Source organism: Polypterus senegalus, chromosome 3, assembly GCF_016835505.1.
Source record: "Polypterus senegalus isolate Bchr_013 chromosome 3, ASM1683550v1, whole genome shotgun sequence".
NCBI lineage: Eukaryota > Metazoa > Chordata > Cladistia > Polypteriformes > Polypteridae > Polypterus > Polypterus senegalus.
Window position 1 is genome coordinate 305,427,918 of NC_053156.1, and position 25,499 is coordinate 305,453,416.

General features: G+C 51.1%; 1 protein-coding gene across 2 annotated transcripts in view; it reads left to right on the forward strand.

Annotated features, from left to right (window-relative positions):
* kif6 (kinesin family member 6) overlaps positions 1-25,499 on the forward strand; it is a 129,390-nt gene that overhangs the window by 24,222 nt on the left and 79,669 nt on the right. For both annotated transcript variants that reach the window (XR_005633145.1, XM_039749546.1), the window contains exons 4-9: positions 2,308-2,455; positions 4,653-4,762; positions 13,984-14,113; positions 16,414-16,620; positions 18,420-18,563; positions 20,002-20,088. Coding sequence is in view for 1 of the 2 variants with exons in the window: in XM_039749546.1 (XP_039605480.1) it covers positions 2,308-2,455; positions 4,653-4,762; positions 13,984-14,113; positions 16,414-16,620; positions 18,420-18,563; positions 20,002-20,088 (826 nt within the window). In the remaining variant the exon portion in view is untranslated. The remainder of the gene's footprint in view (positions 1-2,307; positions 2,456-4,652; positions 4,763-13,983; positions 14,114-16,413; positions 16,621-18,419; positions 18,564-20,001; positions 20,089-25,499) is intronic.

Sequence of the window (25,499 nt, forward strand, 5' to 3'; positions counted from 1 at the left end):
CTTTTTCTGGCTGCGGGTCCGAGGGTGAGGAGCACCGCTCTAAGAAGTCTGAGATGATGATGAGGAGGAAGGCTCCATTTGGGGGGCTTCTTCTGCTTTTGTGTGGGCCCCTCACCGAGTCCACTGGTCATTGTGATTCCCGTGTCCTCGCGGGTGTTGCTTCCCGTCTGTGTGGGTAGGTGGTCCCAGTGGTCCTTGCCCCCTTTCAGCTTGGCTTTCTTCCTTGCTACGAAACGTGGGCTTAATCTGCACGGCGTCGAGACAGGGGGTCTTGTAATTTGGGATGTGAACATGAGAGCCTCACACATACAGAGACTGGCAGGAGTCACTGGGTGGCAGCACCAGGCACCGTCCCCCCATTGCGTGAAAGCCGAGCTGCAGTCCCATCGCGGTTTGTAAATGTCGATCTTCCGAGACCACCGCCGATGGCGCAGAGAGACGCCTTGTGAGTCTTCTTCCCTTTAAATGTTTTTAGTTTTCAGTTCAACGTGATGATCTGCGCCCACCTGAGGAAAGGCCGCTTCACGGGAACCACCTGGCGCTCTGCAGGGTGGGCTCGGTGGGCTCGCTGCCGTGGGGATGGCAGGCAGCACTCGGGGGTTGGCTGTGACTTCTTCTTCATCCTTTTGTCAAATCAGAGTCACTGCTTTAGTGCAGGGGTGGGCACCACGACGCCATTTTCAGCGGCCCCCCGTGAGGTTGATAGTCACGTGTCCACAAACCGATTTGATGTTTCTCGTTAAAACGCCACTGCAGTAAAGTCGCCTCGTCCAAGTTCACTACAGCGTTGTGTAGGGTCGCGCGTTTGGCCGGTCCCGGAAAAGTCCGGAAAAAACTCCAAAATGAAAACCGTGCATGTTGGGATTATTAGGACTGTCTGCCTGTCAGTCCAAGCCCCCCGACGACACCCCCTCAGTGCTTCAAAGTGATCGCAACTTCACCGCCCACCTTCCCGCCTCAGTGTGCCCCTAGAGTGACGTGGTGATGGGGGTCCCCTTGAGCTCCCGCTTTGCTTTGGTGCACTCTGGAGATTTAATAAGAGACCCCCCCCAACCCCTAATTGGTTTGATGTGATGCATGGTTGGCACACAGGAGGGCAGCAGTAAGTAGAGACGCCATTTTCAGGCGATGCGATTGGAAGTTTATTGTTTCTACACCCTGGCGACTTCCTGGTGGACCCCCTTATGGTGCAGCACAACAGAGGGGTGGGATTAAGATGGGGGGCTTTTGGAGTAAACCATTATTTGTTAGGAAACTGATCAGGTTGCGGTACTGAGGTGTGACAGCTGGCATCGATACCACTATCCGAATTCTAATACCAACCCAACACTGGTCCGGTAGCAGCACTACCTGAGGGGGCTGCGACTCCCACCACCCCTGGGAATAAGAATACACCATTGGGCAGCTTCGGATTTGGGTTGGCCAGAAACGAGAGGAGGCGCTGCTTTTACAAAGACGGTGGTGGAGGTCCGACATCCCTTTGTCTCCGCGGCGTCTCACTCCACAAGTGGCATTGCAGTTACGATTAACGCCAACGGATTGCAGGCGACAGTCCGAGAGCTGAACGAGTGAAGAGAACCTGAAGAATGATGAGGAGGTCCGGGCAGGAGTAGCCAGAGCTCAGGGAAGTGATGAAGAACGAAACCCCCCAAAACCTGGGGCACAGGCGGGCAACTCCACAGTGTGGCACACAAACCTCCACTCTCACACTGGCACTTGAGATGATAACGGCTCACAGGGTGGCACAGAAGAATTCTGAAAATTAGCTGGGTAAAGGATTGAGGGGTCTTAGGTGGGCATCATGTGAGCCATGCGTAGAGGAGATTAAAACGGCAGATGAAGTGTTGGGTCACATCATAAAATTCGGGGGGCCCTTCTGCTCAGACTCTCTAATGTACCAGCGAGACCACAGCTGGAGTCCTTGGCGCCACCCTGGTCACCATCCGAGGTGCAGAGGGGAGCAGCCAGGTGCATCATGGGACTGATGGACGTGTCTCGAGCCGGGGGGCCGGAGTGTGGGGCTCGTCATTCAGGTCTTCAGCGTCCTCAAAGGCATCGATGAAGGAGACCAGCAGGAGACTCGAGGACGATACTGGAAATGAAGGAGGGGAGCACTGAGGACCAAACTGGAGTGCAAAACACCTGGAGGGGGTCTTTGGGCGAGAGACGGGGGGGATGGCGTAGCTGAACAAACGGTCCACAAGTGCACTAATGCCCCCCCATCGCCCCCCATCTGTCTGATGTTCTTGTTTGCCTTCAAAGCCTCTCACTGTTTTTTTTTTCTTCTTCTTTTGTTTCCCCTCCCAGTGTCTTGGCTGGCTACAATGGCACCATCTTCGCCTACGGGCAGACTGGCAGCGGGAAGACCTTCACCATCACCGGAGGGGCCGAGCGCTATGGTGACCGGGGCATCATCCCACGCACGCTCTCCTACCTCTTCCAACAGTTCGACAAGGTAGCTTTTGGGGATTCATTTCAATAAAATCTACACCCTGCTGTTTGAAGTGCTGTGGATGGGCAATAAGGGGGGGTGGTGGGGGGGCCACCAAAGAATTTGACCAGCGAATGACCCCCGGAGACAAAGAAATGCTTGATTAGGGTAGGGGTTGGGGGGAACACTTGGAAGCACTTGGCAGGGGATGGCACCAACCGGGGCATTTGCTCTTCACGGGCGCCACCTGCTAGTCATGTGACACGTGACATCATCCAGCGGAATTGTTGGCATCAGTGGAATTCCAAGTGACAAGACGGTCGTGAAAGGTGACGTTCTGAAAAGGGCCTTCAGATCGACGTCACCTAAAAGTGCCCATTGAAGTTGGGGCCATTTTGTAAGAACTACGTGGTGGGGTCACTGTGGTACAACGCGCCATCTGACTGGCACGTAACTCGCTTCTGTTTATCGAACACTAACTGATTTTTCAAATTGAGATCCTTACGCAGGTTTATGGTTTCAGCTCTCATCCGGACCCCAAGTCGGTGGTCTTCTCAAACTGTCTGGCTCATTTTTTTTCTGCATATTCTTTGGTTCTTGAAGTGGAGGTTCATCCCGGGTGCTCGTCGTCTGTCACGTTCTCACATCCTTCGCTTAGACTTTTGTGCCACTCGGATACCCGTGCACCAGACTGGCAGATGTCCCTGTTGGATTCCCTTTATATAGGAATTTCAAATGGAGCCGTCGCCCACCTTTTAAACTTGGCATGACTCAGGCACATGAGGGCAAACACGGCTGCATCGGACAGAGGGCCATAGGGGTTTGGGCAGGTTGAAACTGGCATGGCATTGAGAGCGAAGTGCAGTCGCGTTATTGTGCTTCACACTAAGTGGACGACTTTGATTTAATTATACAGTTGGTTTTGTTACAGACGTGGCAGAGTGGGTGTGTGAGGCCTCCAGAACGCTCTACGAAAGGCAGGCCGGGACCCTCGCTAGCCAGCCCACCCCAGTCCGGCCGCCTCCAACTGCTACCTGCTGCTTTCCGGCCTAGCAGGCCTCCTTGATGCCAGAATCCCTGACTTACGCCAAGAAGCCCCTTATCATGACGCTGTTAGCCCACCTTTGTGTTGCAGATGTGTGGATTAGCAGCCTGCTACAAAATCAGACCCCCGATTCTGTCAGATGAAGGCATCGCTCTGCTGTAGTGCACTTTGGACCCCCGACACAGATGGGCTGAAACACAAAGTCCTATGCAGCCCACCTTAATTTACACGTGGGGGGCACTTCCACAATGTCCAGAGCAGACATAAGTCAGCAAAGCTCAGTCCTCTCCGCTCCTCCTCGTCCTTCTTCCTCCCGACTAGGGCCCTTGAGTAGTAGCGAGTGGACCCCCTTTTTATGGGACATCCCACCCAGAAGGACTCCAGGTGCCCACCGACCACCTTCAGGCAGTAGACGTCCAGGCGCCCCCTGGTGGTGGTGGTGGTGATGGACCCCAGCAGGGTTGAGCTTCTGTGCTCTATCGGCCTAGTGTCCTGAAAATGCTGTCTCGTCCGGTCCTTCCATTGTGGGGGTGTCCCGGCCAGGCCTGAGTTACATACGGCGATTTGATATGCGGGCGCTTCACGTGTGCACAACGATCTGCGGAAATCAAGAACGACCGAGGAAATGCGAGGCGAGAAACGCGGAACCCACGTTTGCTTATGTTAGGGTGACGTGACGTGTAGGATGTGTGAAGACCAAATATCAAATTTAACAAAACAGGGATGGGGGGCATTCAATCAAAAAGAAAAAGAATTTGCTCAGTTGACGTGACGTGTGAAGCCCACCCATCAGTCAGTACGAAATAAAAGTCGTTCACATATGTGTGTGTGTTTGGTCTGATGATGATGATGATGATGAAGGTGATGGTGATGTCCGTGTCGAGATCCAGCAGACACCGACGTCTTTCACTTGCTATTTATTAATAGAGGGTGGGTCATGAAGATTGGCGAGGGGAGTTCATGTTGACGCCAGAGACGTGGGCACACGTGCAGGAGGAACGTTCTCTGACGGCCCCACTCGGATGTTCACGCCACGAGCGCCTTTACGCGTGAATTGACTTTTTTATTGCGTCGACTAGTGAGAGGCGCCTGGCAGAATCAGAGTGCAATAGGAAGCCCACCGTGGACGTTTTGTTTTCATCTGTTTCTCTTTTTTTTCCTCTTCTCTTGGCATAGGATACAAGTAAAGTGTACAGTGCCCGCGTCTCCTACTTGGAGATCTACAACGAGAACGGCTATGACCTCCTGGACCCCCGGCACGAGGCCGCCAAGCTGGAGGATTTGCCGTAAGTGCTTGACTCCGCCATTTGGGGCTCTTTGATTTGCTTGTTGTGTCAGGTGAGTTCCCAGGGGTCTGCCATTCAGTTTGTTTTCTGTGCCCATGCCATGCATGGACTTTTACCAGCTGCTCTTGTGCCCAGTCTGCAGTGGCTTTGAGCCTTCTGTGAGACCCTGTATCAAATATTATGGCCCCCCTCGGCTGCTTTAGTATACGCCTGTGCGTTTTCAAAAGGACCCCTTTAATGTTGTGTGCCCCAAGTATGTGGCACAAAGGCAGGATTGAGACCCCAACAGGCCTCTGAGCTTCTCCACAGACTTTTAACAAACACACACACCCGCAGCACACTATTCTCACTCTTGATTTAGATGTGAGACTCGTTGTCTTCATCGTCCTCGGGGGGTGGTCCCCCCCATGGTCAGATAACTGGGTGGGATTGGGAGGAGCCTCCCTCGATGATTGTGGCCAGCGGAAACTCCCCTCGTTTCAACAAAGCGGGAATGTTGGCGTAAAGGCCCCCTTGCTGTGACGGCCCCCGCGGGTGCCCTCCCAGAATGCACTGATGGGAGATCCGCTCTTTCACGTTCCTGCTTTATGCGTCGGTGGCGACCCTGCTTGTCTCTCTCCTCTGCAGGCATGTTGGGTGCTGCCAGCGTTCAGAACCTGATTTGGCACGGAAGTCGGAACCTGCACAGAAAGAGTCCGTTAATTAAAATGTCGGCAAAAAACATTTCAAACTAATCCGTGAGATGACTGTGAAACAGAGCCCACCAGAACGAGCCACAGGCTGTGCACCGTATGCGGGCCTGGGACCTCAGCATTGTCAAAGCGGAAAGACGACTCCGGGGTGCCAACCTTACAGCTTTAATGAGACATTAAACTGGCAAAGAAAACGAAAAGAAATAAAAAAAGAACAAACACTGGACGGTGGAGTTCTGGAAGATTCCAAACATCTGGACTCGGCTTTGTGAATCAGTCCTGCTGTCCGTCTGTCTGTCCTTTCATTTCTGTTTGTCATTCCAGTCAACTGTCATGTTGGTCCATTCCTGATATCTCAACAAAGGCAACATGGTTGTGAGACCCCCAAAAACTGTCTGGAAGCCCCCCCCCTAAACTCGGTCAGGCCCCAAATATGACCTGTTGGCTTCATCCAGAGCAGGTCCCCCAAAATGTTCAAAAATCTGTCAAAAAGCCCCACAAGAGGGAGGACAACCAGCAACCCCTGCAGCTCAGCTGGGTCTCGCACAGTAAACCCGAAGGTACCAACTCTCCCCCTCGTCGCATGTCCAGGGATTTTTTCCTTTAAGCAGAAGCCCCCCCCCCCATTGGAAAATCATCATGGAGGGTCAGGAGGAGCCCACACTGGCGCAGCACGATGTTGTTTGTTTGCCAAGTGTGGCTCTCTTGTCTGATGCCATCCTCGGCCTTGATGGCCAGACTGCTGTGCCCCTTTCCGCTGCACTGACTCTAGCAGGCAGGCGGGCGGGCTTCTGTATTTGTTAGGACAGCTTCCTCCTCGGATCATCTTTCACTAGTCCTGGCATTTCTCAAATAGTTCACCTCGTGGAACAAAGAAACGTGAAGTTGTGCACTCAAGTGTGAAATCTCTCAAGCTTGTGCCAGTCCTACAGACGCCACAGTCTGCGGCACTTCTGATTTGTTTTGCTGCTTTGTACCCTCCTCGGTCGAAAGGACGGATTCTTGGGAATCACGGAAGGTCCTGACCTGGGAAATCGTTGGCTGCTCCTTTCTCAGTTTCTGTGACCCGAGCCTCATCATTTACCGCCACGTTCCCTTGATGATGTGTAAATTGGGACGGCCTGGCACCATTTTTGGAAGGGCACTGGCGCTGAAGCGAAGCTCTCTGATACGCTTTGCATATTTGGAGCTGAGATTCCGAGATGAGATGAGCCCCGTAGATCACAATGTAATCGGAATCAGAAGATACACGAGATACGGCAGGATGAGCCCCGTAGCCTGAGATACGCAAGATGAGGTCATCTTCATCATCGTCATCTTCAGATACAAGAGATAAGGACAAGAAGAGGCCCCTATCATAAAAGAGCTTTCAGTGCCCACCAGGAGAAACTGATTGGGGGGGGGGTTAATAAGGTGGGCTTCACAGGAAGTTTGTCTCTTATGGATGTTGCTGTTCTTTTTCAGCCTGCGCATGCTGAGTGTCCGTTGATGGCGTTTTTGTTTGAGAGCCACTGAGTGTTATTTGTACCGTCTCCCAGTTTTATTTAATTATTTATATTGTCACATAAAGCCAGAGACACGAGTCATAAAGAAGGTTTTGGGCAGCCACCCACCTAATGTTCCCTGGCTGCATAAATGGGTACACAACAGCACTGATGTGCCCAGATCAGAGTCCAAGGTCGAACGTGACGGCTCTAAAGGCCAGAAAGGGAAATGACGTCATCGGGGCGGAAGGTGAAGGGTCCTCTTCTATACAGTAGGCTCGGACCCGGACGTGACGTCATCAAAAGGGCCGGAACTGGAAGTGATGTCATCAGGGGCTAGGCAGGACTTCCTGTGAACGGCCTAGAGAGAGAGAGAGGGGGGGGGAGCGCACACTGCCACCCCCTGGTCTGGCGTGGAATTACACTCAGTGTGACAATAACATGTATATATTTATACTCTCGCATAATTAATAAATACTGTCAATGACTTGCTACTTAATTGTACAAATACATTGCACTTCTCCGAGGTTTTGATCTTTTTAAACCGATGAGAAAGTCGTACCACGCCTGGACTATTGCAGTGCCCTTTTAGTTTGGGGTCAGTCGGCTTCTCCCTCCCACCGGCTCTGAATGCTGCTGCCCGCCCTTTAACTGTGACCAGGGCTATTGAGCTGCCCTGATTAACCCCTACCTGCCCGCTGCGCAGATCTTTATGCTGGCAGCACGAAGGGCCAGAGACTGAAACTGCGAGCCTGCCAGGCCTTTTGTGTCCTGGCTGTGAAATTATGGGATGTGTTTGCAGCTCGTTTCTACTGTTTGGCTGTTAGTTCACTTTGACAAGTGATTGTCCTCCCGTGGGCTCTTTTCATTTTTTTTTGTATTTGTTTCTCTAGTTATTTATTTTTATACTTCTTGATTATTGTCCTTGTGCAGCTCTTTGGCCGCACGCACCTCTGTTGCTTTATAAATATCTGATTGATTGATTGATTGATTGATTTACAGCTGACATTTACTGTCTGTGTGTGTGTTGCGTTTTTTCTCTTCTGTCTATCAATTACGTATTTTTAATTATAAAGATGGATTGCCCTTCTAATTCTGTACGACTCACAGCAGCCAATCACAAATCGGCCTGCCGTTTACTAAGCAGCCATTTCCGGTTCGTCTTCGTCTTTTCTTTTTCCAGTTAAAGGTGTTCGCTGCTGCATTAACTGGCTGTTTTAATTTAAAGGACAAGATAAAAAGCCTGAACTCCTTAAAGTGGCTCCGGACGTCTCCTCCGATTTACTTTTGTTTTTCTTCAGTTTATTACTCCACTCTCTCTACCAATCGCCTCTCGGTCTCCAATAACACGACACTCCACTCGCTGCTCTGTGTTTAAACTGCAAAAGAAAAAGAAAAAAACGACAAAAAGACGGCAAGGCTGGCCAAACTACCGTAATACTTCATGTAGAGGAGCACTGCAATTAAATTACCCTAAAGGTTAGAAAAGCAGGGGCTGACAATTCTCATGTTTTGTGATCGGCCTTTTTATTGCTCACTAATCGAGTCTTTTTAGTGCGAATCGGCCGATTTCGATCAGCAGCCAAGTGATCAGAGCGTCACTAAACTTCTCCACACTTTTCTGTTGCTCTCCCTGCAGGCGAACTTCTGATTCCTGATCACCAGCACACCTCGCGTCTTCTGCCTTCGCCTTCCTATTTATCTTCTAAAGTTGTTCTTCATTCTTTCCAACTTCCTCCTCACTTCCTCTTTTCTGGTGCTGCTCAACCCCACCACGCCCTCTTAGCCCCTCCCCTCTATTTGTTATTGGCTGTAGTTCTGCCCCGTGCCTTTCCATTATGACTCTTTGTGGCTGGGGCCCTCCCTTTTCATTTATAATTGTCAGTGTCTCCACCCTCTTGCCATACCTTTGTTTCTTATTGGCTCAGGCTCTACCTTTTCCTTTATGTCTCTTATTGGCTTGCTGCTCAGCGCTTAGCCCCTCCTTTATATTTCTTATTGGCTGGGGCCCTCTTCGTAACCCCTCCTTAACATTTTTGATTATCTGTGTCTCTGCCCCCTTGCCTTTTCCTTTGTTTCTTATTGGGTCAGGCTCCGCCCTTTCCTTTATGTTTCTTATTGGCTGCTGCTCAGTTCTTAGCCCCTCTTTTCCATTTTAGCCCCTCCTTTAGATTTGTGTCTGCCTGTGTCTCCGCCCCTTTGCCTTTTCTTTTTGTCTCAGATTGGCTGTGATTCTCCCCCTTAGACTTTCCTTGATGTGTCTTATTGGCTGCTGCTCGGCACTTAGCCCCTCCTTTCCACTTTAGCCCCTCCTTTACATTTGTGATCATCTATGTCTCTGCCCCTTGCCTTTCCGTTGTTTCTTATTGGGTCAGGCTCCGCCCTTTCCTTTATATCTCTTATTGGCTGCTCAGTTCTTAGCCCCTCCTTTATATTTCTTAAAGAAAAAACATGATGGAGTCTGCATGTGGAGTATCGGAGTGCCCACCGGCCGTCTGTCAGAGCCGCCATCACAGCAATAATGGCCTTCATCAGAAATAACAATAATTATTATAATGGGCTCTAAAATGAGAGCCCGCTAAAGCAAAGGGCAGACCACCAATCAGCAGCCTCATCACAATCAAAACAAACGTCAGGACCTCTGTTATTAAAAAGCCGCGGCTCACATCCTCACTTTCTACAGCTGGCTAACATCTCGACTCCTTTGTGCCCATCACCCAGGGTGCCAGGCCACCTGAAAAGCAGTGCATGCTGACATCTGTGTATACAGCTGGGCACAGTAGCTCGTAGTCAGGTAGCCGGACTTGTGGTGCCCCCGCAGGGCGTGGTGACATTTCAGGAGAGATGGCACTTCACTGCCACCGGTTAGCAGAGTGAGATTGGTAGGTGGTGAAGCAGCCTGCACAGATTGGCACAGCATTACACTGCATTGTGGGAATGTTAAATTGGGCTGGAGATGGTGTGAAAACTGCCCCCCCCTCCCCTCAGTCCACTGGGCCTCTGGTTCTGTCTGTGCCACCCTGTGTACCAGTCGGACATTTTACTGGACCTTGAAACAACTTGTTTTTCATGGGCGGGTAGAGGAGGCGCCATCTGAGCAGCTCACCCCACGCTGTACAAGTAGACCAGTCCGGTGTCATGAGATGGCATTGAAAGGCGCTATATGAAGACCAAAGGACTTTAGGTGCCCAAGTGTGCCAGTCTCAGCAGGTCACTCCATTTTTAAAGTGACTTCATTGTATAAATTGTCTAAACAGCTCCAGTTCAGTGTTATGAGAGTGGGCTGAAAGGCGCTATATATATACAATAAAATGGGGTTTAGGGGTATCTTACTTTTGACTTGAGTGAGCGGATCTGATCCAGTCGCCCCATCTTTCTGTTTCTACAAAGTGATCAGCAGGAAGTGAATCAGCAGTTAGTTGGTAGCAGGGGGCTGCACTAGAGTCTTGGTGTTATACTGTATAGCGCCTTTCCATTTTGAACACACTCCTGTGAAACTTGACTTGTGCGGTTTTATTTGTACGATGAAGTCAGTGCAAGATGGAGCCCGGAGTGAGTCTGCAGTACATTGAGCCCCTGCGATTGTATATAGCGCCTTTCTTATTTATACAGAGCGTCACCTGGATACCCCACTGCTGCTTTGCCATCTCCATAATGAGACCACTGAGAGAGTTTGCACAGATTGACCCAGCTGGCCCTACGGCACTTTGAGTTTTATATAGCGCCTTTCCATTCTGAGCCCGGTCATGTGATGCTCTGCCCGTTCAGCGCAATTTCTTTTCTTTTTGTATAAAGGTGGAGCGAGTTGCTCATATTTGCACGAAGAGCCGGTGTCGGAGGCCTGTACTTTGAAGCCTTGTCATTGTATATAGCGCCTTTCCTCTCCATACTGATCTGGTCCTGGGCTCCTGCTCTCCACTTTCTCTGCTGTGATTGCCGACAGGTGAATTGTTTCGGTCAGGTTACCTGTCAGGGGATTTAGAGGGAGTGATGGGTTGAACTGGTAACCAGTTACTTTGCAGTTCAGTGTCTTCGCCACTAGGGGCATCAGGCCCATTAAATGGCTGTGCGTAACTCGTTTTCAGTGGGCGCATCGCCAACACAAGTAAATGGCAAATCTTGGGCATCTGTGCCAAGATTCCACCAGCTGCATATCCCCGCGCTGGTTCTCGAGGTGGGCTCTCACTCCTTCCAGCGTTTGAAGGGGCCTACTTTGGGTTCCCGTTTAGGGCAGCTGTAGAATGCCAATGCCACTAATGTTGCCCATCCTTCCTATTTGCTTTGCCTCTCGGGCTGGTTGTTTGCGCCGGTTCTCTCAGGCCTTTTGTGTGAAACTATTAAAGATGAGCGTCCCGGAAATCGAAACGGCTTCCCTTGGAGCAGACCCACGCGCTCCATCAGGGTCCTGGCCCGTCTCCCTCGCCTTTGTCCTGTTGATTTGTCAGGAGGGCGCGTGGGAGTCGGACTTGCCGGGCCTTTCATGTGGTCTTGGCAGCACATGTCGTGAATGTACAAAGAGCTCACGTAGCCAGGAAAAATAACGGGGGCTGCCTTCTGGGATTGGGGGGGGTTGACCGCAGAAGCATTGGTGGTGGGCTTTTCTGGATTTACTGCACTTTTTCACAACACGGTGTCAAAGATGGCTCTGAATTCCCGACAAGCCTGTGCCAAGTTTGAAATGGCAGGGATGACGTGAGTGATGCGCTTTAAGAATCCCATCACTGCTTCTCACACACGTGTGACAAAAAAAGTCAAAACGGCCCACTGGGGGTCCGGTCGAGCTCCAGTTCTTCTGTAAGATTTGCACCAGTCGGACCCCAAAACAGGACTCCCCCAAACTGAACAGGCGGCTTTCAAGGCCTAAAAATGCCTTTTAAGGGAGAGGACGACTGGGAACCTCAGGCTGTCGACTGACAACACAAACCACTGATCTTGAAAGGGGCTTTACTTTACTTTACTTTACTTTTCTTTTCTTTTCTTTTCTCTCTAAACTTGCAGCATGTGGACGAGTCGAGCGCTGATCTTCTTGTAAACGGTATAAATAGATCAAGGCGATGCGATGTGACAAACGGCAGGCCACATCCACACCCGCGGAGCAAATTGTTGCAGTTATCTCATCGGCCAATCGTGTGGCAGCAGTGCAGGTCAGGGGCTTCAGTTCACGTTCACGTCACACACCACAATGGTCTGCACCGTGGCGCAAGTGTTGGTGCCATCAGGCTGGATGAGGAGTTCCGACCTCTCCATGGAGTTGGCGTCTCTCTGGCCTTCATTCGTTCACTTTATGTCACTTAACGGGGGCTGTAGTCTTAGCGGTGACGTCCTCGTGTCCCTTTCTCCTGCCACATTTGCCAGTTCAGGCCTTGCCACGCCATCTGGGAGATATAATTCTCTCAACAAGCTGGGGGTCTCCTGTCGATGTAGAGGGTCTCTGAAGAGGTTTGTGTGCCCCTAGTGTGGTGCCCAGAGCAGAAGCTCCTAATCAGACCTCTCAAGGTAAAGTGGTCCCTGGATGGTGGGGGGGTTGGGGCGGGGCTCAGACGCAGACCCCCTAATGTCACACAATAACGAATTGAAGGAGAGTTCCACACCCGCCCGTTATGGGGTTACTGGGGTCTCTGCCTGGAGCTGGGCGTGGGCCCATCACCCCCCATCAATTGTGACATAGCCCTGCCCTCCGGTGGCATTTGTGCAATGTGACCGTGGCAGACGGAAACTCGGACACACAAACCGCCTCTTGGGACGTGGAGTGTTACCTTTGTGTCGCCAACAAAACAAACCGAGTGAGCGGCGGGCACTTCTGTGGACAGAACCCCCTCATTAATGACGAAGGTCAGAGGAGAACGGCCAGAGTGGGTCAAGCTGACAGGACGGCGACGGGGAGTAGAACTGCATCTCCACATGATCCACACTTTGCACCTTGAGGATGGTGGGCCATCCCAGAACAGAAAGCTGAGGCTGCAGTAGACACGGGACCACCAAAACTGGACCGCTGAAGACTTGGAGGTGCATCTCCTGGTCTGATGAATCTCGAGTTCTGCCAAGGCACACGGATGGCAGGCGCCAACAGCAATCAATCAATCAATCAACATTTATTTCTATAGCACATATTCATACAATTAAAAATGTAGCTCAAAGTGCTTTACAAAATGAAGAATAGAAAAATAGAAGACACAATAAAAAATAAAAATAAGTCAACATTAATTAACATAGAATAAGAGTAAGGTGGTCTGATGGCCAGAGGGGACAGAAAAAACAAAAAAAAAAAAAATCCAAAAGCTGGAGAAAAAAAAAATACAATCTGTAGGGGTTCCAGACCACGAGACCACAATGAATCCGTGTGCCCGACCTGCCTTGTGCCAGCGGTCCAGGCTGGTGATGGTGGGGTGGCGCTGTGGGTTCTTGGCCTACTTATCGTCGCTTGAGTGCCACAGTCTCTTTGAGGACCCTTCTTAACCCCGTGCTCCCCTTCGTGGCCTCATCTTCTAATGGCTGCTTCCCGCGGGTTCCGTGGTCTTCAGTGGTCTTCGCCGTCTCCAAATCAGAGTCTAGTAGGAGCTGACAGATCTGAAGGAATCGCCGAGGTGGATCAGACCTGCCAGGAAGGCACCCACGGCTCTTCAGAGAACACGAGGAGGTGCCACCCAGTGTTGGTATGGTGGGCATACACGTTGAGTAATGACACAGAATGTACTCGGTGCCAGTCTCGTTTCACTGGTCACACACACGGTACAACATGTTGGGAAAGCTCGGCTGCTGTGCGCTAAGGGAGAAGAGAACACGTGACAAAGTGACAATGGCGGCTCTGATGATCTCATTAACAGCAGAGTGCCCTTTAGCGCCCCTCTCGTCCCAGAGTGGTGTCAGCGGTGGGATCTGAACCCCTCGGTTTGACGTCTGAAGCCTGAGCAGCTACACCACACGCCCATCACCCGCTTCATGGGCACCCAGACCTCCTCGCACCGTCCATCGCGTCCCAAACTCCTGTCACCTCTGTCACCTTTCCTCCTGGTGCTAATTCTGCGCCTCTTTATCGTCTGTTTAGGAAAGTCACCATCATGGAAGACACGGAACAGAACATCCACTTGAAGAACCTGTCGTCCCTGCAGGCGGCCAACGAGGAGGACGCGCTCAACCTGCTCTTCTTGGGAGACACCAACCGCATGATAGCCGAGGTGAGAGTTGGTGGGGGGGGGCGGGAGGAGTTGGGTGGTCTGAGGGTTCACTTGGTATTCAGGGGAGAGCCTGAGGTGTAGACGGAGGGCATGTGGCCCGACCCGTCCCCTTGTTTCCACCCTCCTTTCCTTTCTTTATATGTTGGTGTCCTTGGGTTCGAGGCCCCCTGCAGGCCACTGGCTGGTATGACGTGAGTGTCCTTTGTGGGGTGGCAGTGCTGTGCCTTGACCTCGGGTATTCCACTGTGATGCCCACGTGGCCTGCGCTCCTCACCCCACTCCCAGCTTGTGACCGACGCCCACAACAGCACAAGCCGCTTATTGTTCCTGCCATGCGATCCCGAGGACGCCGCGCTGCGCCGCTCCCATCGTGGGTGGCCACTGACGTTTCTGCCTTGGACAGGTGACAAGGCCTTTTCCGTGCCGGGGGTCAAGCTGCAGATGTGTCGAGCCCCCCCTCGGGCCTGACTCTGAGTGTCTCTGAGATACTTGATGTGCGCATCATCATAACATCTAGCGGTCGCACGGCGCCAGTTTCAGATTGTTTACGTCTTTTATTACTGAACCTCATCCAGCTTCCAGTGTCCATGTGTGAAGTGTGAAAGTCACGTCGCCCGTCTCTGTTGGGGGGGCTCAGGCCTAACGAAAAACTCAATGCCCGAATTCTGCCAAAAAGGCCTGAGGCCTTCACACTCAAGAAGGGCCTAAAGTCCGCACTCCCACGATGGCCTCGCCACCGAGAGAGAGAGAGAGAGCAGAAAGTAAAGGGACATGACCAGGACAAAGAAATGGGGGGACGAGGGTCTTTCATCAAAGCCACTATGGAGTCCAAAACAATGGCAGGGATTGGAAAAACCAAAAAGGGCTAAACGGCCATCTTTTAAAAGGGTTCATCTGGCAACTTTGGATGCCCAAGAAATGCCCAGGGTGGCATCATTCTGGGAAAGATCTCCATGGATACATCTTTGTGATAAAACCTAATCAAACTGTGAACTTTATCAAAGCAGGCTCGAGGCAAAGTTAAATTCCACGAGTCTCAAAACCTTACCACCCGTTTCCAGTGTAAAACATTTAGAAGAGCCGGAGGTCCTGACCGCTGCACTCTACTGACATCATCGGAAGGGAGAGGGGAGCCGCCAAACCCCTGGCCCACCACCCGAACCTTCATCGATGCATCACTCGGCCACAACATGAACTGCATCTGCCTGGCATTGTGCAGGTCCACCACTTGTCACGCTGAGATGTGAACTCCATGAGACCCCAGCAGGTGTCCAGTGGTATCGGACCTTAGTGGCATTAAGTCACATCCGTGAGGAGTTTGGAGGCCAAGTGAACACCCCGAGCTCTCTGCCGTGCTCCTCCAACCAGTCCTGAACATGTGGCCGGGCACATTATCCTGCAGAAATAGGCAACTGGCCCTCGCCATGAAGGGGTCTACAACAGCCTTTTAAGTAGGCGGTCTGTGTCAAAGTAACATCCACATGAATTGCAGGACCCCAGCTTTTCCACAGCATTGCACTGCCTCTGCCGGCTTGTCTTCTTCCCATAGTGCACCCTGATGCCATCCCTTGCCCAGGTAAATGTTGACACCACACACCCAAAAATGTCACTTGTCAGACCAGACCACCATCCCCCTATTCCGACGCTCGCGTGCCCATTGTAGGTGCCTTTGGCTCCCTCTGACCAGTGCCAGTCTAGAGGGATGGCATGGCCTCCTGTGTGGTGGGCTGGACTGTTCAATGCCTCTCAGGTGGTCTTGTCTCTGGTCCCTGCCCAGATCTGTGCCGTTGTCATCTTCATTTGTCCAAGGTGGGTGGGTGCTCACCCTGTGCCGCTTCCAGGTTGTACTAGTTGTGAGTGCGCACCTGACCCCCCTCAGAAGGGGCCTAAGGCGGCTCCTGACCCCCCTCAGAAGGGGCCTAAGGCGGCTCCTGACCCCCCTCAGAAGGGGCCTAAGGCGGCACCTGACCCCCCTCAGAAGGGGCCTAAGGCGGCACCTGACCCCCCTCAGAAGGGGCCTAAGGCGGCTCCTGACCCCCCTCAGAAGGGGCCTAAGGCGGCTCCTGACCCCCCTCAGAAGGGGCCTAAGGCGGCACCTGACCCCCCTCAGAAGGGGCCTAAGGCGGCACCTGACCCCCCTCAGAAGGGGCCTAAGGCGGCACCTGACCCCCCTCAGAAGGGGCCTAAGGCGGCTCCTGACCCCCCTCAGAAGGGGCCTGGTGTTTTTTTCAGCAGCTCTAGGACGGGGTGTTGTTTCCCTAAGAAGTTTATTATGGTGTCTCTTGTTCTTCTCTCTGCAGACCCCAATGAATCAGGCCTCCACCCGTTCCCACTGCATCTTCACGGTCCACATCTCCAGTCGGGAGCCCGGCTCGGCCACTGTGCGCCGCTCCAAGCTGCACCTGGTTGACCTGGCTGGCTCTGAACGTGTGGCCAAAACTGGCGTCGGTGGTCACCTGCTGACTGAGGCCAAATATATCAACCTGTCCCTACACTACCTGGAGCAGGTAAGACGCGTGAGCGGCCACTTACAGCTTTAGGGGGTCTTTGTTAATAGTCACGCAGACAGAGCGCGGTACAGGTCTCATTTGGATGAGCTCATCACCAGCTGTGGTAGGCAGGACAGTCATGTGACAAGTGGGCCATTTGTGGGTATGACACTTAGGGCCTTGGGTCCTGCCTGCTTACCCTATAGGGGTTGCCCATGTGCAGCCAGTTATGGATTTGACAAGGAGACCCGGGCAGGTACATACTGGTGTGACGGGCAGGACACGTTAGGGGAGTCTTCATGCAAGGCATTCAGACGACTGCCACCGATTATGACAGACAGGACATGTGCAACTACTCCTGGGTGTGACAGATGACACACAAGAGGAGAGTCTTCTAGATGTGACAGATAAGACGCATACAGTATGGAGTCACTTCTGTGTGTGACGTGTAGGACACGTGGTGGCTTGTGAATGTGACAGGGGGACATGGGGACAGATAGGACACTTGTGCAGCCACTTCTGTCTATGACGGTTAAGAGACATGCAGTCAGTCACTTAGGGGTATAACAGGGGGACGTAAGCAGCCACTTATGGGTGTGACAGAGAGGACATATGCAGCTACCTATGGGTGTGACGGGGACAAGAGCATCTGCTTGTGGCTAAGACAAATGAGAGGAGAGTCTTGTGGGTGTGACATAGGAGAGACGTATGGAGTCACTTGTTTGTGTGACAGGTAGGACACATGCAGTTGCTTGTGAATGTAGCAGGTGGACATGAGCAGCCACTTATGGGTGTGACAGATAGGACATAGGAGGAGAATTTTCAAGCAAGACACACCTGCAAGTTCTACCAAGTATGACAGGTAGGACACGTGCAGCTGCCTATGGATGTGACAGATGGCACTTAGGAGGAGGGAGTCTTCTGTGTGTGACAATTAAGACATATATGGAGTCATGGGTAGGTCACTTGCAGTCACTTGTGAATGTAACAGAAGTACATGGGCATCTGCTCATGGGTGTGACAGACAGGACACTTGTGTAGCCACTGCTGTCTATGACGGGTAAGATGCATGCAGTCACTTACTGGTATCATGGGGGATGTGAACAGCCACTTCGGGGTGTATGACAGGTAGGACAATTGCAGGTACTTATGGGTGTGACAGATGGGACATGTGAGGACAGTCCTCTGGGTGTGACAGGTAAGACGCATATGGAGTCACATCTGTAGGGCACTTGCAGTCACTTATGAATGTAGCAGGAGGACATGGGCATCTGCTTCTGGTTGTGACAGACCGGACACATGAGGAGAGTCTTCTGGGTGTGACAGGTAAGACACGTCACTTAGGGGTATAACAGGGGCCGTGAGCAGCCACTTAGGGGTGTGACAGGGGGACATAAGTAGCCACTTCTAGGTATGACATGCGAGATGCACGTGCAGCTTCTTCCAGATCTGACAGCACACACCGTATGGGACATGGACTCCCTCTTACTTGGTGGGTCAGGTGGGCCGCACTTTGAATTGAATGGCGTCTCATTTTCTAGCAGGTGGCCTTTGCTCTGCAGCCACAGATGGGATGACAGGCCAGTCCATCGGTCAGAGTAGACTACTTAGGGGGGCCTCATTGGGCTGAACGACCTGCTCTGTTGATGTCACAATGGTTCTTAAAATACCACTGGTGTCACACGAGAATATTGGGACACTTTTGTGACAAGAGCAGGCCACTCAGCCCAACACGCTCCCTGAGCTGTGACCCTTGATAGGACGGCGTGGCTGCTATTCGAGTTGTGCTCAGATCTCTCTGTGTGTCTCCACTGCAGGTGATCATCGCTCTGTCAGAGAAGAATCGCTCGCACATTCCCTACCGGAACTCCATGATGACCTCGGTGCTCCGAGACAGCCTGGGAGGAAACTGCATGACCTCGATGATCGCCACCGTCTCTGCGGAGAAGAAGAATATTGATGTATGTGAAATGTCTGAGCGCGGTGACGGGAAGGGAGACCTCGTTAGAGAGGCCGCTGGCCCAGGAGTGCAAAAATAGAGAGACGAGTAAAGATTCAAACTGGCAGCGCCGCTGTGCCCCTCACGCCGCTGTGCACATCTCGCTTTTTATGAAATGTGAAGGGCGGCCAGCGTGGCTTTAGTGCTCTCCAATCTCCGCTGGTCAGGTCCAACTTGTGTAGCTCTCGGAGATTTTCGGGTTTGCTGTTCCTTAGCTGTCAGCTTTGGGTGTCCGCAGTGCTGTGAAAAAGTATTTGCCCCCTCCGGACTGAAGCCTGTGAGGCTGCGCACTTTCAGATCTTTAACCAGAGTCTAATGTTTAGGAAAAGGGGGTCCTTGAGGGAACAAATTGCCCCTTTTTGTTCAATTCATTCAACTAATGAGCAAAGTTATCCAACATCAAGCGGTGCTGTGTGAAAAAGTAATTGCCCCCGTTAAATCAAGAGATCATTCGAGTCCGCCAACTGCCTTGCTCACTTATTTTTATTTTATTTATTATCTTCACCATGAGAATCCATTTTGCAGAATTCCTCAAGTCCATGACCCCACAATTAAAAGAAATTTTAGAAGAGATCAGAAGATGAAGAGCTACACGGCCATTTCAAAGGCTTTGGTCCTCCCCTGGTCCACAGTCAGCCATGCTGTACTCTAGGCACCTCAGGGCATCTTCTCAGGACTGCCAAGGGCACAAGGAATTGAAGAAACAATCCCATGGCCTGCAGGCTTCTGTTACCTCAGCAGAGGTCAGGGGCGGTGGCACTGGGCAAAAAAACCTCTGCCAAGCAAGTAAAACGTCTACTTTGCCACCTGGGGGAACTCCATCCCAGTCGATCTGTGAGCAGATGAGACAAACCTGAAACTCTATGGAGGACTCACACCCCATCATGACCAGCGTAAGGCAAACACAGCAGTCCAGGGTAAGAGTGTCGGAATTACAGCTGAACATTTAGGTGGTAACGGTGATGGTGCTTTGGAGCTCGGTCCGACCAGGAAAGTCTAAAAAGTTTCAGACTTTGAGCCCACTGTTCATGGTAGACCCCCTTAAATTCCCCACAGTGATATGAAAGGCTGATATTGGATTAGAAGAAGTGCTTTGTGGCAGTCATTGCAGCTAAAGGTTGCACAGCCAGGTATTAGTGCAAGGGGGCAGTTATTTTTTCACACCATGCCAGTTTTTGTTGGCTCATTTTGTTTCAATCAATAAAAAAAAAATAAAGAATACCATATGAGTTTACTCGGGTGCCATCATTAGATTTTGGGAAGCCTTCCATTTCAATGATTTGCAAGGACCCAGGAAGGGGGCAAATACTTTTTCACAGCAGTTTTTTTTAATTCACCTTCCAGATCTCATGCCCTCCTCACATCTGTCTTGACCCCCTTGTACTTCTCTCTCTTCCTAGGAGTCGATCTCGACCTGCCGCTTTGCGCAGAGGGTGGCCCTCATCAAGAACGAGGCGGTCCTCAACGAGGAGCTGGACCCCGCACTGGTGAGCACTTTTGGATTTCTCTGAAGTTCCCCTAAGCAGCCGTTTATTTAGCCAGGAAACGCAAGGCAGTGAACCCCTTAAGGGTTTCAAGGATGCAGTGCGAGCTCCTCGGTTTGCCTTCTGTTCTTCTGGAAAATTCTACAGTGACATGCCAGCCTCAGTGATGCCCACATGGAGACCTCATGTCTTGTCACCCGACCTTTTGCATGTCATATCAGTCTGTGCCCTCCACCCCCTGCTACATGAGCAATGTGCCCCACTATCGAGGTGGCTGGCTCAGCCCAAAACCAGTAAGAACGATGGGAGTGCTGACCCATCAGGGGGCTTCCTCCATTTTGATCCGTTTGTCTGTCACAAACGTTATGTCCATGTTTGTGCTGTTCATGTTCTGCCAGGCACACCAGTCGGATCGGAGGGCATCACGTTATGGCGCTTATGGTAATGACAATGTTGAACCTATAGAGCACCTCCATGGAAAGGCGCTATATAAAAATCACAAGTATGCAGACCGTGTACTGTCCTTTTGACTCTGGTGATGCCCAAAACAGGTCAAGTCACCTTCCATTGTAGCTGAATGGTGCTGTGCTGCTAAAGCTACCTGGGCACTGCCCTCTGGTGTGGTTTTGTTTTTGCACACAGTATGACAGAACAGCCGTACACAGCATGTTGCTCTACCGAAGCCATTTATGTGCCAGGCTGCTGTGTATTCATCCACACAAAGTTCTGTACCACTAAAGCAGCTTGGGCACTGCCCACTCATCATGATAGGGTCACTTTACCTTTGAGTCCATTATGTTCTGTGGCCATTTAGGCACCAGGCTGTCACGTCTTCATCTTCACACAGCATAGTTCCTGTAAAGCCACCTGGGCACTGCCCGCTGGTGTGGTCCTGATAGGATCACTTTGCCCTTTAGTCCATCATGCTTGGTAAGTCACAGTTAGACAACATACAGGTAGCTGCACACAAGTTGTGATTTTGGTGGCCGTTTAGGTGCCACGCTGACGTCTGTCCGTTTGCCCAGGGTGGATGGTCAATGATGGAGCTGACGTTTTGTGACACCATCTGTGATGGAGGGATTGGTTTCTGTCCTAACATATTGTTAGGCTAAAGCAGGGGATGGTAATCGGTGAGGATGCCAGGTCAGTCCATGCCCCCACCTCACTGTGTCATGCCAAGCAAGTCTCCTAACCTGACCTATGAAGAATCAAGGCCATAGGGGTGGAGCCTAGCGCTGCAGCATCGGGTCCAACCCTGTAGGGGGCGCTAGTCCATTATGTGATGTACAGACTGTACGTCTTTGAAGATGTGAGTTCAAAACTCGAGTTCCCTGAGAAGCACCCGATGGGCACGGGGAGTGTGGCAAGACTCCACAGAGATAGCAGGGAGCAGGATTTGAACCCAGGACTGCTCTGATGCTGTGAGGCCAGCAGTGTCAAATATTCAGCGAGGGGTGCCAATGCCAATCTCTGGTTCCATGGTGCCCACCTGCTTTCTCGCTCTTCCTGTGCATCGTGTTAAACGTTGGAAAAGCGAAGTGTCGACCCTGAGGAGTCCCTGAGAACAAAAGTGGATTGTCTGCCGAGATTCTTGGGATTCAAACGAGGACAAAGGCGAGCGCTGGAGTCTCTTGGACAGTGGAAATGTGTCCACCTGGGAGAGTCTGAGCGGCACGTACGGCACAAGACAGGGAACAGACAAAGGCCACCATCAAAGGGGGCTTTCAGTCTTGTCGGCCCCTCGAGTGCCCAGATGTTTCCAAGTCGGCCAGCTGAAGCCACAGACCCTGAAGGAAGGGCTGAAAGGGGAGCCGCAGAATGAAAGCACATAGAGCTCCCTGGGAGTAAAGGCTGCAAAGGCCGAGTGCTGCAGTGCCAAGGACCGCCGGCCAGCTGCTCCACGTACGTGAAGATGGCCTACGTGGTGGGCTGTGGGGTCCAGAGCACTGCTTTGTCAAAGGGAGTGCAGGATTTCAAAAGGAAGGAGGCAGTCTGAGAAGGGAAGAGTGGTAGAGTTGTGACAAGGGAGGTGGGCACAATAGCTCAGTGACCAGCCTGGGGAGGAAATGTCCATGACACGTGCTGGACAGTCACTTGAGTCGAGCGCATGTGCACCTCTACCCAGAATGCACCTGTCAGAGCGGGCACAGTCTGGAAAAGAAATGTAACCTGGAAAATTGGTGATCACGTCCAGGTGACCCTGCCCAGATGGCACATTGTAGCCCAGGTGGAGTGAAACTGACCCCACAAATGTGCTGCAGTTCACGCATTAAACACTAGGGGGCTACGTGAATGCTTTGAATTGAAAGCTGTGAGTGCCAAGTATGTCAGTGGAGTGATTGACAGTTTGACCACCAGCCCTGCATAAAGACTTCCTTTGGTTTATATAGCGCCTTTCTGTTATAAACGGTGGCCTTCTATACGGAGCACAAACTCCAACAGGCTGAAAGATTCACTCAGGTTAATAATGAGTGGGGACCGAGTGTGTTAGGGTGATATTTTATATAGCGCCTTGCCAGAATGAACACAGACCCATGGTACTTTATTGGCAGCTTACAGTTTGGGGAATGTGGGCGGTCAAGTAAAACACTGCACAAGGGTTCAAGCCAGCCACGTGATTTACATCGTAACCACTAGAGGGCCACCCTGCCCACATTTCATCTTATCTATGTTGTGACCACTGAGTTTGCACTGGGAGTCTGACTGCCATTGGCTCAAGCAGGCGTACTTTGATTTACTTTACTGGTACAATTCGGTGGTCTCTATGTAAACTGACCTGAAGATTTTGTCAGGGTAATAGAGGACTGAGTGTGTTCGTATATAGCGCCTTTCTAAATGGGAAAACGTCCCTCTAGTCCATTCATGCAGCTGGCATTCCAACACGGGACGCCCCGGCTGATTGAGCGACTCACTGAGGTTCATGTTTGTGGGTTTCGTCTGGTAATCTGACAGGCGTTGTAATTTATATATATATTTTTTTATGGGGGGAAACTGCTAACCTTTCACATCTAATGCCATAAACACGGAATATTCTGATTGGCTGGGAGTTTGACCATCTCTAGGGGGAATGTGTGGTCTTATATAGCGCCATTCCATTTATTTATTTGTATATTTCCTTGGTGTTCACATAGAATGAATTTGTGCCCCTAGCTGGATAAAATATCTGCTAAGCCTCATAATAAGGGATGGCTGCATTGATACTTTTATATAGCGCCTTTCAACTTCAGAAACAACACCTCGGCTACTTTATGGATAGGCAGCATTCATTGGCTGGTCAAGTGGCTCAGTCGGGGTCACATAAGTCAATTTTGGGGGACTTTGCAAAGTTGCGCTTTCCAATTTAATGCCCTTACCACTAGGGGGCCCTCCCCGTGCCGTTTATTTACTTATCCCGCGTATTTCACAGGAGCTGGAGCCAATCCCAGCATTGTCTGGGTGTCATGCCATCACAGGGTGAATACACACCCGTCCAGGCCAGTTTAGCAGTGCTAAATTCACCTAGGTGGGCATGAGACTGTATCACCTGGAGGAAACCCCCTAGTCATGGGGAGAACATGCAAACTCCATACAGGAGCCCCTTTGGCAGGAACCTCTATCTTCTTATTTCTGCACCACCATTCATGTCTAAAGTGACCAGCAGGTGGTCTTATTGGACTGCCAGTTCAGACAGTGGTCTTTTATTTTATATAGCGCCTTTACAACATCAGCTCCATCCCATGGTGTTTTTTTTTTTTTTAAAAAACTGGTATAATATGGTGCCATCCATACCAAGAGACTATGAGCTCCTGTGGGGTAAAAGATTATCTCAGGTTAAAATAAGTGAGGGCCATGTTTGTTATGCTGATACCTTCTTATATAGCGCCATCCTGTGCCAAAATGAGCCTCCTGGTACTGGAACCATCCAATCCTGGGGGGTCAGTTTTGGGGGTTCAAGCTGGCAACTTTGTAATGTCACGGTTGCCAGTTTGATGCCCTCACCACTAGGGGGCCACACTGTCCACACAGTCATTGATTTCTAATGCTGTGGCCACTGAAATATTCTTACTGCACTGAGAGTTTGACTGCGTTCTTTTGTTTTATATAGCGCCTTTCCCCCTTTTTTTTTTTTTTTACAGTGCTGGTATATAAACTGCTGATATTTTTATAGCGTCTTTCACTTTTGAAAGCAGACTTGAGGCCCGTTTATCGCTTGGCTGCGGCCAATTCCAGTTCTGGGTGGTGAATCGACTCGCTCAGAGCCACACGAGAGTTTCAAAGCAGCCACTTTATGGTGTACACTTTATAATTCCCCCTGCGCGTGATATTCCTTGCTTTATATAGCGCCTTTTTATAATAAACTTCCATAGGTAGTGGCCATATAAACTGAATTTAAATCCCAACGTAGTAAAAGATTTATTTTCAGGTTAATAAGGAGTTTGGACTGAATCTGTTCTTCTGATTCTTTTTCTATATAGCGCCTTTCCACCATGCTGAGGTACTTCAGTTGCACATTTGGGAACACCAGCAGGTGAAGTGACTCACTTGGGGGTTTGAACTGGCAATGTCGCTTTAGTTCTCTCACCACTAGGGGGCCACACTCACCACATGGACATTGACTTTTAAATGTGTGACTGCCGCTATACTGCTGTGTGACTGCGGGGTTGACGGGGCTCTTTTTGTGTTATATAGCGCCTTTCCACTGTGATCTTACTCCCAGGTTTTTACAGCCCTGCGGTCCTCCTGCGGGGTAAGTTCTTGCCCAGTCTTAGTAACCAATCAGGGATGAGGCTCTTTTATAGCGCCTTTCATTATTGAAACCTTTAATTGAGTGGCTGCAGGCGACTCCACATTTCTTCAATTTAGGGTCAGGTGGGGGCCAGTTTTAGGGTTTCAGATTGGCAGCCTTCTGGTTTACAGTTTGTAGATTTAGCACTAGGGGGCGATGTTTCATATCTGATGCTGTGAGTTCTTATTTGTCACTCCAGATATGGCTGGTGACATTTCTTTTTGTCCCACACGACCCCCCCGCACCCCCATCCAGAGCACCAGCAGGTGACGCAACTTCTTCATGGTGTCAGTGGTGGGATTTGAGCCCAAAATCCCAGGGCCTAAAATGATGAATGTCGTCAGTGTCACCTCTCCTAGAATCAGACTTATTGTGTTTTATATAGCGCCTTTCCATAACAAAGACGCTTACTGGTATAACACAATGCTGCCCGATTACGAGCTCTAGCAGGGGGTCCGTGCCGCGGATTCAAGCTGCCCCCCTTGGTTTAACTGCTAGACCACCCGGAATGTGGGTGCACACGTCCCTCCTAATGATGGTCACTGCCGTACAAATGCAGGTGGACGTTTCGTTTTTGAGGGCAGCTGCCCATTTCCAGGTGGTGTGCAGCCCCCCATTAGTGGGTCAGTCCCCTCAGATCAACTGGGCG